General features: G+C 42.5%; 1 protein-coding gene across 2 annotated transcripts in view; it reads right to left on the bottom strand.

Annotated features, from left to right (window-relative positions):
- LOC124721337 (glycine dehydrogenase (decarboxylating), mitochondrial) overlaps nucleotides 1-13,238 on the bottom strand; it is a 308,726-nt gene that overhangs the window by 288,474 nt on the left and 7,014 nt on the right. The window contains exon 1 of one of the 2 annotated variants that reach the window (XM_047246254.1): nucleotides 10,217-10,454. The exons of the other annotated variant lie outside the window; for it this stretch is intronic. Coding sequence (XP_047102210.1) covers nucleotides 10,217-10,402 — 186 coding nt within the window. The 5' untranslated portion in view covers nucleotides 10,403-10,454. Of the gene's footprint in view, nucleotides 1-10,216; nucleotides 10,455-13,238 lie in introns of those variants that run through there. 2 annotated transcript variants of the gene reach the window in all.

The following is a 13,238-nucleotide window of genomic DNA, read 5'->3' as shown; positions in this document are numbered from 1 at the left end:
CACATTTCGGTCGAAGTGTTCGTACGCTTCTCAACAACAGATTCGGTGATCGATGGATTGGTAGAGGCGGGCCAATTCCATGGCCTCCACACTCTCCTGACCTCAACCCTCTTGACTTTCATTTATGGGGGCATTTGAAAGCTCTTGTCTACGCAACCCCGGTACCAAATGTAGAGACTCTTCGTGCTCGTATTGTGGACGGCTGTGATACAATACGCCATTCTCCAGGGCTGCATCAGCGCATCAGGGATTCCATGCGACGGAGGGTGGATGCATGTATCCTCGCTAACGGAGGACATTTTGAACATTTCCTGTAACAAAGTGTTTGAAGTCACGCTGGTACGTTCTGTTGCTGTGTGTTTCCATTCCATGATTAATGTGATTTGAAGAGAAGTAATAAAATGAGCTCTAACATGGAAAGTAAGCGTTTCCGGACACATGTCCACATAACATCTTTTCATTATTTGTGTGTGAGGAATGTTTCCTGAAAGTTTGGCCGTACCTTTTTGTAACACCTTGTATTACCAAATTTGCTAATAGGTGGTCGAAGTGTTTCTCATGTCTCTTTCGATTGAAACTCAATTTTTAAATGACAGAAAGAAATGATTACATTTATTTATATTCGCAGACTGAAATCCGTACCGAGTATGATTGACGGCAAGACGGAGATGTTCAACGAAAAGACGCGCAACTCTTCATTAAATTCTTTAGCCAGCGCATGTGTGTCACACTGATGCCAACGTTGCCCAGATTTAATGAGTACTAGCTCCACCACTGGTAGCACTTCGGAACTTACGAGTGATTTCTTCCGCTGATTCCATGTGTGTTTTTTTTTTTTTTACAACCACTCTCCACAATATTCGACGGACCCTGTCCGTCAGTATACGATGTCTGCCTGATCTTGGTTTAGCTATGGTTGTTCCCTCGCGTTTCGACTTCACAATCGCATCTCCAACAGTCTACTTGTACAGCCTTAGAAGGGTTGAACTGTCACTTAGGTTGAAATGTTACTCAGGTATCCAATGACTAGTACACTTTCGAAGCCACTTAACTATCCTGATCGATCCAATCTGCTGTTACTTCTTCTCCACTAACAACACAATAACCCTTCCTCCCCCCCCCCCCCCCCCCAGCCTCCTGTTGTACTAGCAGGTCTGTCTCTCGCAACATATTGTGGTCAATTCCTCATTACATAGGGGTATTCGAATACTTTTGATCACATAGCCCATTTATCTGAATCAACAATCTTTAAGTCGATAAATCTGTTGGAGATAGTTTCTCAGACAACGTGACATAGGAATAGCTCACCTTGTTTAATTTGGACTAGTGGCTATGCAAGTTCTTTTCTGGGGTAACCGACAGCCGGGACGATATGCCCGTCAGCATTCCCCACCTAATGCCACGACTTTAGTCAGGCCAAAAGCCAGGTCACAGGTTTGCGCCATAGACTTTATCTTTTATTGGGCAAATTTTAAGTCGCCTAATTTTAAGATATCCACGAAAACTTTGTTTCAGGTTCTGATATGTATTAACAAATTCTTAATTTTTATTTTTCATTGAATAATTTGTCTGTTTAAATGAGCGTCTCCTAGTACGATTTTTGTAACATTTGTGTAAAACTACCCCGTACCCCCCGCCCCGCCCGCCACTAACCACACAAGCCCTTCATCTCCACTTGTCCTTTCCCAGTCCAGTATCCAACAACATGTTCTCCACATATACGAATTATATTGCAGAGTAGGGCGTACAAGCGCTTTATAATCAATAACCTTGAACAATCAACAGAATATGCGAGTATCAGTTAATGAAACCTGGCAATTGCTATACACAAGGTTCTAGCAACTAATCGTTCCCTTTTGTGATTTCGCACAATGTTTATACCACGTAACAGTACGACAATTTCAGTCATCTTAACCCTGTACTCAAATGCAGCTATGTTATTACGTTTTGTAAAGGGTTTAAATTTAGATTTTATAAAGTGTGCAGAGCACTGAAGAGAAATAAAAATGAAGTTCTTACAAGGGAACCTCCCCATCGCACCCCCCTCAGATTTAGTTATAAGTTGGCACAGTGGATAGGCCTTGAAAAACTGAATATAGATCAATCGAGAAAAAAAGGAAGAAGTTGTGTGGAACTATGAAAAAATAAGCAAAATATACAAACTGAATAGCCCATGTGCAAGATAGGCAACATCAAGGATAGTGTAAACTCAGGAGCGCCGTGGTCCCGTGGGTAGCGTGAGCAGCAGCGGAACGAAAGGTCCTTGATTCAAGTCTTCCCTAGAGTGAAAAGTTTACTTTCTTTATTTTTGCAAAGTTATGATCTGTCCGTTCGTTCATTGACGTCTCTGTTCACTGTAATAAGTTTAGTGTCTGTGTTTTGCGACCGCACCGCAAAACCGCGCGATTAGTAGACGAAAGGACGTGCCTCTCCAATGGGAACCGAAAACATTTGATCGCAAGGTCATAGGTCAACCGAATCCTCCACAGGAAAACGTCTGATATATTCTATACGACACTGGTGACGGCATGTGCGTCACATGACAGGAATATGTTGTCGACCCACCTAAATTGTACACTTGGCGAATGGGTAAAAAGATTCTCCTACCTTGCCCGATTTAGGTTTTCTTGTGGATGTGATAATCACTCCCAAAAAAGTGATGAAAACATAAGAGTTTGTCATGTAAACCGAAAATAAAAAGTTAAAATTTTCACTCGAGGGGAGGCTTGAACCAAGAAACTCTCGCCCCGCAGCTGCTCACACTAACCACGGGACCACGGCGCTCCTCAGTTCACATTATCTTTGATATTGCATATCTTGCACATGAACTACTCAGTTTGTATATTTTGCTTATTTTTTCATAGTTCCACACAACTTCTTCCTGTTTTCTCGATTGATCTGTGTTCAGTTTTTCAAGGCCTATCCACTGTGCCAACTTATAACTAAATCTGAGGGGGGTGCGATGGGGAGGCTCCCTTGTTAGTACTACAGGATAAAAATATTTATAAATGTGTTAGCAGCCTCTGGTGCCACACTGCAGCTTAGTAACATCAACGAGAAGTTATCTTAGCTCTAATCTTGCGCATACTGACGAAAAAGAGGAAACTGTTTTTAGAAGCTGTGCCATTCAGTTGCATTTTACAGTCTAACAATGGAGCTTGCGTGAGATAGTCAGTTACGTGTTCCATTGATCAATCTCACGGTAACCGTTATGATTTGGAACGTTCTACCATACTGAATTTACTAGAGAGATTCAGCATCTCTTCGTGTAGCCCGTTAAGAACGGTGGCTCTCACGAGGAGATATCTTCGGACACACATTTCCGGAACATTATATTTAACAGAAGATACTGCCAAATAATAGTGATGTAGACAAAGTGACGTCACCTACCGAATGGTAAACAAGGACGGAGTTATCTACCACAAAGACATCATAAAACACCAGACCTTGGTCGCTGTTTGAGCACATGCACTTCCAATTTGGTGAGGCGATCGGGCGCCACGAGGCTAACTGTTTTGTTCGGAAGATTTCAGTAATTTTAAGGATACCAGAGTTAATTGTTCTGATTTCACTGCGAAGATGTTAGTTACGATTTTCCACGCCTGTTCTCTTCCCGTGAAGAAGATTAGTTACAGCGTGATCTTTAACATCATTTTGTCTTTGAGATCCGTAAGAGACGTGTTTGCGAAAATATTGCATAAATGAGGGCTTGGTAAAAAGTAATGCCTCCGAATTCATGTGCAAAACTCTTTAAAGTTTTTTAAATAAAACAAATGTTATTAACATTCTACGTCTTTGTTTTTCGTGTCTACATATTTATTTCTCAACACAGTCACGCTCGCGCCTAACACATTTCTCCCAACGAGAGAACAGTGTGTTGTACTGTCACTCTAGAATGTTTGACTTTGTTGACCTCCGCCACCTCTCCTCTGCTTGCATCGTTTCATCACTATCAAAGTGAAGTCCTAGAAGGTGTTTTGGAAATGGGTCATAATCGTGTGAGGCAAGTCGGGACTGTGAATCCAAGGCGTCGGATTGTTGCAGATGTCACAACGGTCCTGTGTGGTCTGTCATGCTGAAGGAGAAAGTGCTGCATGTGCGGAAGAACTCTTCGATTTCGAAACACTATTACAGCACGCTGTTTTCACGCACCGACGTAGTTACGTTTTACACACTGCCATGTTACACGCTAGAATTCGGAGCCCTCTAGTGGCAGAGGACTGCAGATATGTAGACATGAAGAATAAAGATGTAGAATGTTAATTACGCGCGTCTTATTTAAAAAGCCATAAGGGGTTTGGTATAAAAATAGGAGGCATTACTTCTCAGTGTACCCTCGTAGCTCAAACGTCATTAAAGTCCAGTGACTGCCTAGACTTAAAAATTTCTTTCAAACAGATCGTCAGTTTTCCGTTCAGAAAAGAATTTCACACTTCATGTCTTTTTCTGCTCAGCACAAGGGATGTCATCGACTCCCGTAGCCGAAAGCTGCTTGTAAACTACATGTCAAAATGACGAATCCTAACGCGCTACCTGGGAGTGCACAGGGTGAAACCACCGTTTCTTGGAACAACAAAAATCATGGTTTCGCAGATGGGAAAATTATAGCGTGGTCGTGGCTTTTACACATAGCGATTTTGGCTCTTGTTGTAGTAAGTTGAAATTTCATAGCAGATTTTTAGGGTGTGGATAATGCGTATGAACGCTAATGAGCTCACACTATTACGTAATAGTTTTCTGACGAGTGATTCCAGGATGAAAATTTACTGGCTATGGATAGACCAGTGTAGATCACTATTTGAACTTAACAGTTATGGATTTCTGTGGGTCGTCAAGACTGCACCAGTGCTACTGGTCCTCACTGCTATTGTCAGTGAAAAATGTACTGCCGTTTCCATAAAATTTATACCCACTTCATCTTGTCTCAGTGACAGCAAGACTGTTGTTGTTATTGGTGGTGGTGGTGGTGATGAAGGTAAAGGTGTTGATTTTGATGCATCATTATTACTACCATTTAGGGTGGTCATTGGCTATGTTATCAACGCCTTTCATGAATATGAATACATTTACTGAAACGAACGAAGTATTTATTCACAAGCAATGTTCTGTGGATACTGTGATAACTTTTAAGAGAATATTTGGTCGTATCAACGTTTCGGAGAGCAATGAAGGCTGGCTCTTCGGGCCAGTTTGCACAGTGTTGCAAACTTCTAAAAAACGTTTCCCCTGGGATCAATTAGAAATCCTCCTGAATTTTTCTTCGAACCCCCTAAAATTCCGAATAGGCATCTGAGTTTGATAGAAACATTGAACTATTAATAAAAAAACATTCGGGTAGGAAGAAATGATGCTGTTTGTTAACTAACTTCGAGCTATGTAAATCTGAAAGTTTAAACAACAATGATAATGGAAAAACTAACGCACAGTGCCAATTATTCTAGTTTAACATGAAACAAAAATATTTCTGGAGTGATAAAAATGTGTTCCGATTTCGACTTACAAAATATGGAATATTTCGTCAAAGGCTTGAGTATCACGTTGCGTTTTACTAGTGCCTGTGCGTTTGTGATCATACGTTTTGACGTTGAATAATTCGAGCATACGAGTGGATGGAACGAATTTGACATAAGAATCGCAGTCTCTTTGCAATGTAAATCTTACCATCATGATACTCTAAAGTACTACAAGAGACAGATTATAGTTTTAATTACACTGTACGACGAAAAAACACGTTCGACACTTGCGTTTGATATTGGCAGCGCGAGTAGTGTCACTGAAAATTTGGCTATATTTCCAATACGCTTTTCTCCAGCTGAATCACAATCGGTATAAAATTCAGCCGAGTTGGTTACATTCGACCAAGACTTATTTTGCAACTGATTCCATTCCGATTCTATTTCATTCTTCTGTCCATGATCTCAACCGTTGTCATTCGCGCGCTCTCTATCTTTCTCTCAGGGTCCCCTCCCCTAAATTTGGGGGGGGGGGGGGGAGCCTCTAAGTTGGCAACACTGAGTCTGCAGGGATAGCCGATCTCTCGCCCTCTACAGCCACTGAAAACATCACTGTCTCATCTACTGCAGTGGATGGTTAGAATCAGTCCACAGTAATACTCTTGAAAGTTGGGAGGCTGACATCGATGATATATTAACAAGTAACAAATTTATATTAGAATTAAACTAAGAAGTGATGGAAGATACGCATACAACAGCAGTGAATATTAATGAGACTAGTTGATCACTTGATAAAAGAAATTACTGAGCCAGTTACTTTGTTGTACATTAAATCACTTCTCTAACACCTTTGGAGTAGTTCTGCCTCAAAACAAATTTTAAAATGTTTGCAACATTTGTTGAAGTCAGAAAAAATTAACGATAAATCTTCGGTTAAATTCGAGAGCTGCTCTCTTGTTATGAAAACGTATATAATTTAAGTATGACGTATAGGCAGAGTTAAAACTGCAGGCATTGCATGCTCTTAGATACTCTTATCTAAAACGATCGCTGTAGGTTATCGGGTAATATCCGAGCCTTGCGAGCTCCATTCCTTTCCATCTATGTTCGGCTTCGCTGGTCGCTGGTACAACTCTTCTTCCCATTGCCTCAGTTTTTCTCCTCGTTAGCGAGATGAATACATATAGGGTGATAAGAATATTTTGCACCGTGTTATTCATACCGCCGTCTTTGGCTGTTGCGTCAGATATATCTTTGCTCCTAATTCCTACACACCCAGTTACCGGCAGGAAGATAATTCTTTCCCTTGGTTCTGCATATGCGAGACGTGTTTTTTTACTTCTCTTTTGAGGAAGTCAAGTATTTTTAACATGGCCACAGCAGCGCTGCAGTCGGTTATCTGGCCACGCACGGCGAGTTCCCGCACTTACTGATTTCTCATAGAGGCCACAAGGAAAGTAGTCGTCCGCGCTTTCGTTTGTGCTATTTTATCTTCCGCTCAATTGGCGATATTTGCCATCCAGAATGTCCTATAATGAAATAGCAAAATATTTGTCTATGCACTAACAAACGGCCTGAGGTAGAAATTAAGCAATAGTACGAATATAAACTAAAAATTAACAGATGCAGGGCCCGCATCTCGTGGTCGTGCGGTAGCGTTCTCGCTTCCCACGCTCGGGTTCCCGGGTTCGATTCCCGGCGGGGTCAGGGATTTTCTCTGCCTCGTGATGGCTGGGTGTTGTGTGATGTCCTTAGGTTAGTTAGGTTTAAGTAGTTCTAAGTTCTAGGGGACTGATGACCATAGATGTTAAGTCCCATAGTGCTTCGAGCCATTTGAACCACTTTTTTGAACAGATGCAGGCAGCATGGATTCATTCAAAATATCCTTCTCAGCTAAGGATCTCGGTTCAACAAAGTCGTCTTCATATTAATCTGAATAGTAAAGATGCATTCAGAACCACCCGAATACGTTTCTTTTATTTTCAAGTATTTAACGAGCCGTTCATAGTATAGATACGAACTGAGTGGACCGATTCGGAATTGTTGTTTGTAAAATACCTGATTAGAGGACTATTTCCAAACTAAATAAGGATAGCCGTATTTTATTAAGAGTCAGTTTCCGTTAATGAGTCCCATTCGTACCACCGTATCTCTAAGCTCTGACTATTTAATCAAAAGAGTTAACACCATTAACCATTTTTCTGCCAAAAATTACTCTTTTATTATTATATTATTATTATTTTAGAATGGCAGTGCCTTTAGTGTGAAACTAGCGATCTATTGCAAGACATGTACTTAGCGATACAGTGAGATACTTTTACGAATGTATTGCAGTGTAGCAATCACTTACAGCGTCAAACGCGACAGTCGGTGCGGAGATTGTGTTATGATTGTAGGAGATTGTGAAACGGAAATGAGCGTTTGGCGTCTTTGGCCGGGAGGCGCCTTACGGGGTAGGTCAGGCCGCCTTGGTGCAGGTCTTATTACATTCAACGCCACATTAGACGACCTGCGCGTCGGATGGGGATGAAATGATAATGAAGACAACACAACACCCAGTCCCTGATCGGAGAGAAAATCCCCTACCCAGCCGGGAATCGAACCCGGGCCCCTTAGGACGGCAGTCCGTCACGCTGACCATTCAGCTATCGGGGCGGACGTAGGAGATCGTGACGTGTGATTTTTTTATAGCGATCATGTTGAGGAAATCATTGACAGTGAAAATAAGTATATGTAAAGTTATCGTAGAGTAAAATGATATGCTGATTTTATGAGTGGTTTCGAAATTAAACCACTGAAGCAGTATGTACTTCTGATAAAAATTTATTAAATTTTAGGTCCCTTTTTGGTTGGTATGTAGGACTATTATTTGTTTTAGGCATTGTGTGTTGTGAGCGCTACGGTCGCAGGTTCGAATCCTGCTTCAGGCATGGATGTGTGTGATGTCCTTAGGTTAGTTAGGTTTAAGTAGTTCTAAGTTCTAGGGGACTGATGACCTTAGAAGTTAAGTCCCATAGTGCTCAGAGCCATTTGAACCATTGTGTGTTCATAGAATGTTCGAGATGTGGGATCATGTCTAGGAAAAACGCGGGGTCTAGTGCAGCAGGGGATACAACCCGTCGGCTTTGGACAATGACGTCACAAGTCGCCAGATAGCAGTTTACCATTTTCGCTTTTGCTGTTATGTTTCAGTTTCGTTTTTTTTACTGATTGCTTAATAAAGTGGATCTGTTTATTCTATCTCGTGAGATTTTTTTTTTAAAAAGCCAAAAAACACTTATCAGCCACTGAAGGGAGCTACAACACTAAGAAGAATCGCTTCGCGATTGGCGACTTGTGACGTCAATGTCCAAAGCCGACGGGTTGTATCCCCTGCTGCACTAGTCCCAAAACGCGAAATTGCTTTCAAATATAGTTCATGAAATGATGGGTGATTGAAAACTGTATGTCCCAATGCTTCCAAAGTTAAACCACCTCGTTAAAATAACTGACTGTTTACTTTTTGCCAACTTTTTCTTTTACTCCTTCCTTACTATGAAGATGAAGATCGTTTTGTGAAAAAATTGAAAATTAATTTTTTTACATTCTTGGGCCTCACAGGATTAACAGTAGTTAACCTCTTACGTATAAACTTGTAATACACAATTTTATTATTGATAAAACGTTTCTGTCTTCTGTCAAAGGCTTTAATTTTTTGAGTTAAAATGTAAATTATAGAACAATGTCAGTGCACATTTGCAATAGGCCTTATTTTTGTAACGGACTCTAATACCACTTTGGCAAAAAAATAAAACAGACTGATCGAATTACTAACAGTCTTAACACTAGTGCACGAGTAATTTTTTTAATTTTTTTTATTTTTAGGCATGTTGTTGCACTCTGCTGGAAAATGTAAACGAAGGAATTCCTACGAGACAGACACACACAAAAATGTTTTGAAGAGTGAACCGAACGAATACAGATGTGTATGGTTCAAATGGGGCCTTCTTTGAAATCGACACCACTAACTGAAGATATCTGGACAGTGTACAAATTTGCAGCATCAATCTTATTTCTCTTACGTGTGACCTCGTACATGACATTTTCAGACTTAGTTCTAGAACATGTCTGTAGTGTACCGATTGTCCGCTGGCGCTGAGGCGATCGATTCTAATTAAATGTACCTCAGTAGGAGCGACGAAATTCCAGGTAGAGTAACAAATGGTTCAAATGGCTCTGAGCACTATGGGTAGAGTAACAGTAGCGCACTAATACACCACAGCAAACAGCTCTTCAGTAATGCGAACATATTCGTTTCTTTCGGATAAGTTTGCCGTGGTTTCAACTGAAGGTTATCGTCCTTGCAGATTTGATTCACATGCAGTGTAAGTCAAAATTATTACACAAACGTGAAATAACTCACACGTGGGTCGTCGATTGGAATAGATCTTCGAGGCGTTACGGTAGGCTGACGCCCGCGGTTACACACATTAGGGATTAATTAATTGCATCTGCGGAGCAATGTGTATCTGAATAGGAATGTAGTCATAACACTATCGGAAAAAGTTTAAAACAAAATTATCTGGAAATCACTGATCTAGCAGTAGTTAATTACTGTTCTGTGTGTAGCAGAAATGGACTCTGCCTTTATTTGACTAAACACAGAAAACAGCTTCCTCCTCAGTGCTCCACGTTTCAACAATCAACTGACCAGTGATATACAGGTTGCCATTGCCCAACAGGTCCGTGGTGTAAAATTAAACTAGATGAAATGGTAGAAATACCTTGTACCCAATGAGCTCCAACATTTCGGTCTGTTGGCGCTCGCGTGGTCCAATGTGACGTGCAGGAAATTCGGAGTTCTTCGAAGAAAGACTCTGTAGCCATGACTGCGTCGTAAGGTGACGTCCGAGAGGAAGGCGAATGCAAGGGACGGCGCCCCTACGCAGGATAGAACATACGCGCAGCATGGCGTTTTCCCTCGTGGACACTGGCCTCGGACTGACCGCTGCAGCAACTGTAACGGAATGTCGGCCACCCGCGTGCGCTTATCGCTGGCCAATGACCGTCCAGTTTATACACCCTCCTCTGCCGTCAATGTAAACACAGTACCTCTTCTGCTTCCCAGCTGGCTGCACATTAACTGTGGAAGGGCTGTATACAATGGCAGGACCAAAGTTGCGAAACTTCCACGGTGAAGTGTCACCAGCAAATAGATATATCGTCTGACATCGTGCGAAAGCAGCAGCCTGTTTCAGTTGTTTGTTTACAGTCAGCGAAGATAGCCTTTGCTGTTTACTGCAATTCAGCCCGGACTTTAGGACTTCGACTGTAGGATGATAGTGAGTGCCGGAAGTATGAATGTCTCAAACTGCAAAGTAATGCAGATACTTAACATTCCTCCATCTAAAGTCTTTAACAGCATAAAAATAATAATACGGACTTAATTAACACACAGTGTGGAGTACATAGCTGGTGACTATCGAAGCCTGACGATCCAAAGCAACGACGACTGGGGAAACTTTTGAAGTAATCAACAAACGGTACTATGTTTTCTGACATCAGAATTTAGATTTAGTAGATTATGCGAGGGGTGTTCAGTAAGTAATAGAACATATTTTTTTCTGAAAGCAGGCTTGCTTTATTCAGGATTCCAATACCCATGTTATTCCCCTCTCTTTGTGCAACAAAACCCTAGTGTTCAACATAATTTCCATTCAATGCAACGGCTTGACGGTACCTTACTGGGAGGGCCTGCATGCTCGCGTGGCACCATTCTACTGCTTGACGTCGGAGCCAACGTCTTGCTCGATCAATAAACTTCCCGTCATCCACGTACTGCTTATCACAGAGCGTGTCATTTATTGGGCCAAACGGATGGTAAACGGAAGGTGCGATATCCGGGCTGTAGGGTGGATGAGGAAGAACACTCCAATGAAGTTTTGTGAGCTCTTCTCTGGTACGCAGGCCTGTGTGGGGCCTTGCGTTATCATGGAGAAGGGGGTGTTTGATTCTGATCCGTCGATAATCTCGAATGAGTGTGTCCACACGTTCCAACATACAAGGAGTTACAGCTGTGTCCCTTCGACCGGCTCGGGAGGGGCGGGGGGTGGGGGGAGGGACCGGACAGATTTGCGCGACCTTGTTGCTTGTTGCAATTATGACAGACACACAGCCCAATGACTTACCGTGTTTTTGTTCTCTGCTAGGTCTCCATACACATTGCGAAAGGGCCTGTGAATATCTGCAATGCTCTGGTTTTCTGCCAAAGGAACACACTGACAACTGTCTGCTTGGAACGCGCCTCCGTTATAGATACAATTTTGAAGGTTACGTATAGCGCCACAACTACCGGAACTTCATGAAACTATAGAGGTCAAAGAGGGAATATTCCACCATATCCCACAAGAAATTTCGCATTGATCGAGAAAAAAAAATCAGTTGCATTACTTATTGAACGCCTCTCGTATTAGATTAGATATACTTTTTGTTCCATATTCCAGAGTGAGGAGATCTGCAAGGATGTGGAACATGTCATAAAAGAAGAAGATAAATTGCAGAGCCTCGAAAACTGGTACAGCTGCCTAATATCGTGTAGGGCCACCGCGAGCACGCAGAGTGCCGCAACACGACGTGGCATGGACTCGACTTATGTCTGAAGTAGTGCCGTAGTGCTGGAGGGAACTAGCACCATGACTCCCGCAGGGCTGTCCATAAATCCGTAAGAGTACGAGGGGGTGGAGATCTCTTCTGAACAGCATGTTGCAAGACATCCTAGATGTGCTCAATAATGTTCATTTCTGGGGAGTATGGTGGCCAGCGGAAGTGTTTAAACTCCGAAGAGTGTTTCTGGAGCCACTCTGTAGCAATTCTGGACGTGTGGGGTTTCGCACTGTCCTGCTGGAGTTGCCCAAGTCCGTCGGAATGAACAGTGGATATGAATGGATGCAGGTTATCAGACAGGATGCTTACGTACGTGCTACCTGTCAGAGTCGTATCTAGACAAATCAGGGGTCCCATATCACTCCAACTGCACACGCCCCACACCATTACAAAGCCTCCACCAGCTTGAACAGTCCCTTGCTGACATGCAGGGTCCATAGATTCATGCGGTTCTCTCGAGGCCCAGGCGAGGCGTAAAGTTATGTGTCGTGCAGTCATCAAGGGTACACTAGTCGGCCATGGCTCCGAAAACCCATATCGATGATGTTTCGTTGAATGGTTCGCACGCTGACACTTGTCGATGGCCCAGCATTGAAATCTACGGCAATTTGTGAAACGGTTGCAATTGTCACCCGCAGCGATGTCGGAGATTTGATGTTTTACCAGATTCCTGATGTTCAAGGTACACTCGTGAAATAGTCGTACGGGAAAATCTCCACTTCATCGCTACCTCGGAGATCCTGTGTCCCATCGCTCGTGCGCCGACTATAACACCATGTTCAAACTCACTTAAGTCTTGATAACCTGCCATGGTAGTAGCAATAACCGATCTAACAACTGCGCCAGACACCTGTTGTCTTAAAGAGGTGTTGCCGACCGCAATGCCGTATTCTGCCTGTTTACATATCTCTGTATTTGAATACACATGCCTATACCAGTTTCTTTGTCGACCATGATGCTTTTAAAGAGTAATATCCTCAGTGGACGGGGTCCTCAGTGCCTGAAATCGCAGAAGCGCTTGTCTCGGAGGCAACCAACGCTAAGTCTGGCGATGAAAGAAGTGGCTGGCTCTGAGCACTATGGGACTTAACTTCTGAGGTCATCAGTCCCCTAGAACTTAGAACTAATTAAACCTAATTAACC

Source organism: Schistocerca piceifrons, chromosome X, assembly GCF_021461385.2.
Source record: "Schistocerca piceifrons isolate TAMUIC-IGC-003096 chromosome X, iqSchPice1.1, whole genome shotgun sequence".
Taxonomy (NCBI): Eukaryota; Metazoa; Arthropoda; class Insecta; order Orthoptera; family Acrididae; genus Schistocerca; species Schistocerca piceifrons.
This window is presented reverse-complemented; position numbering and strand designations above follow the sequence as displayed.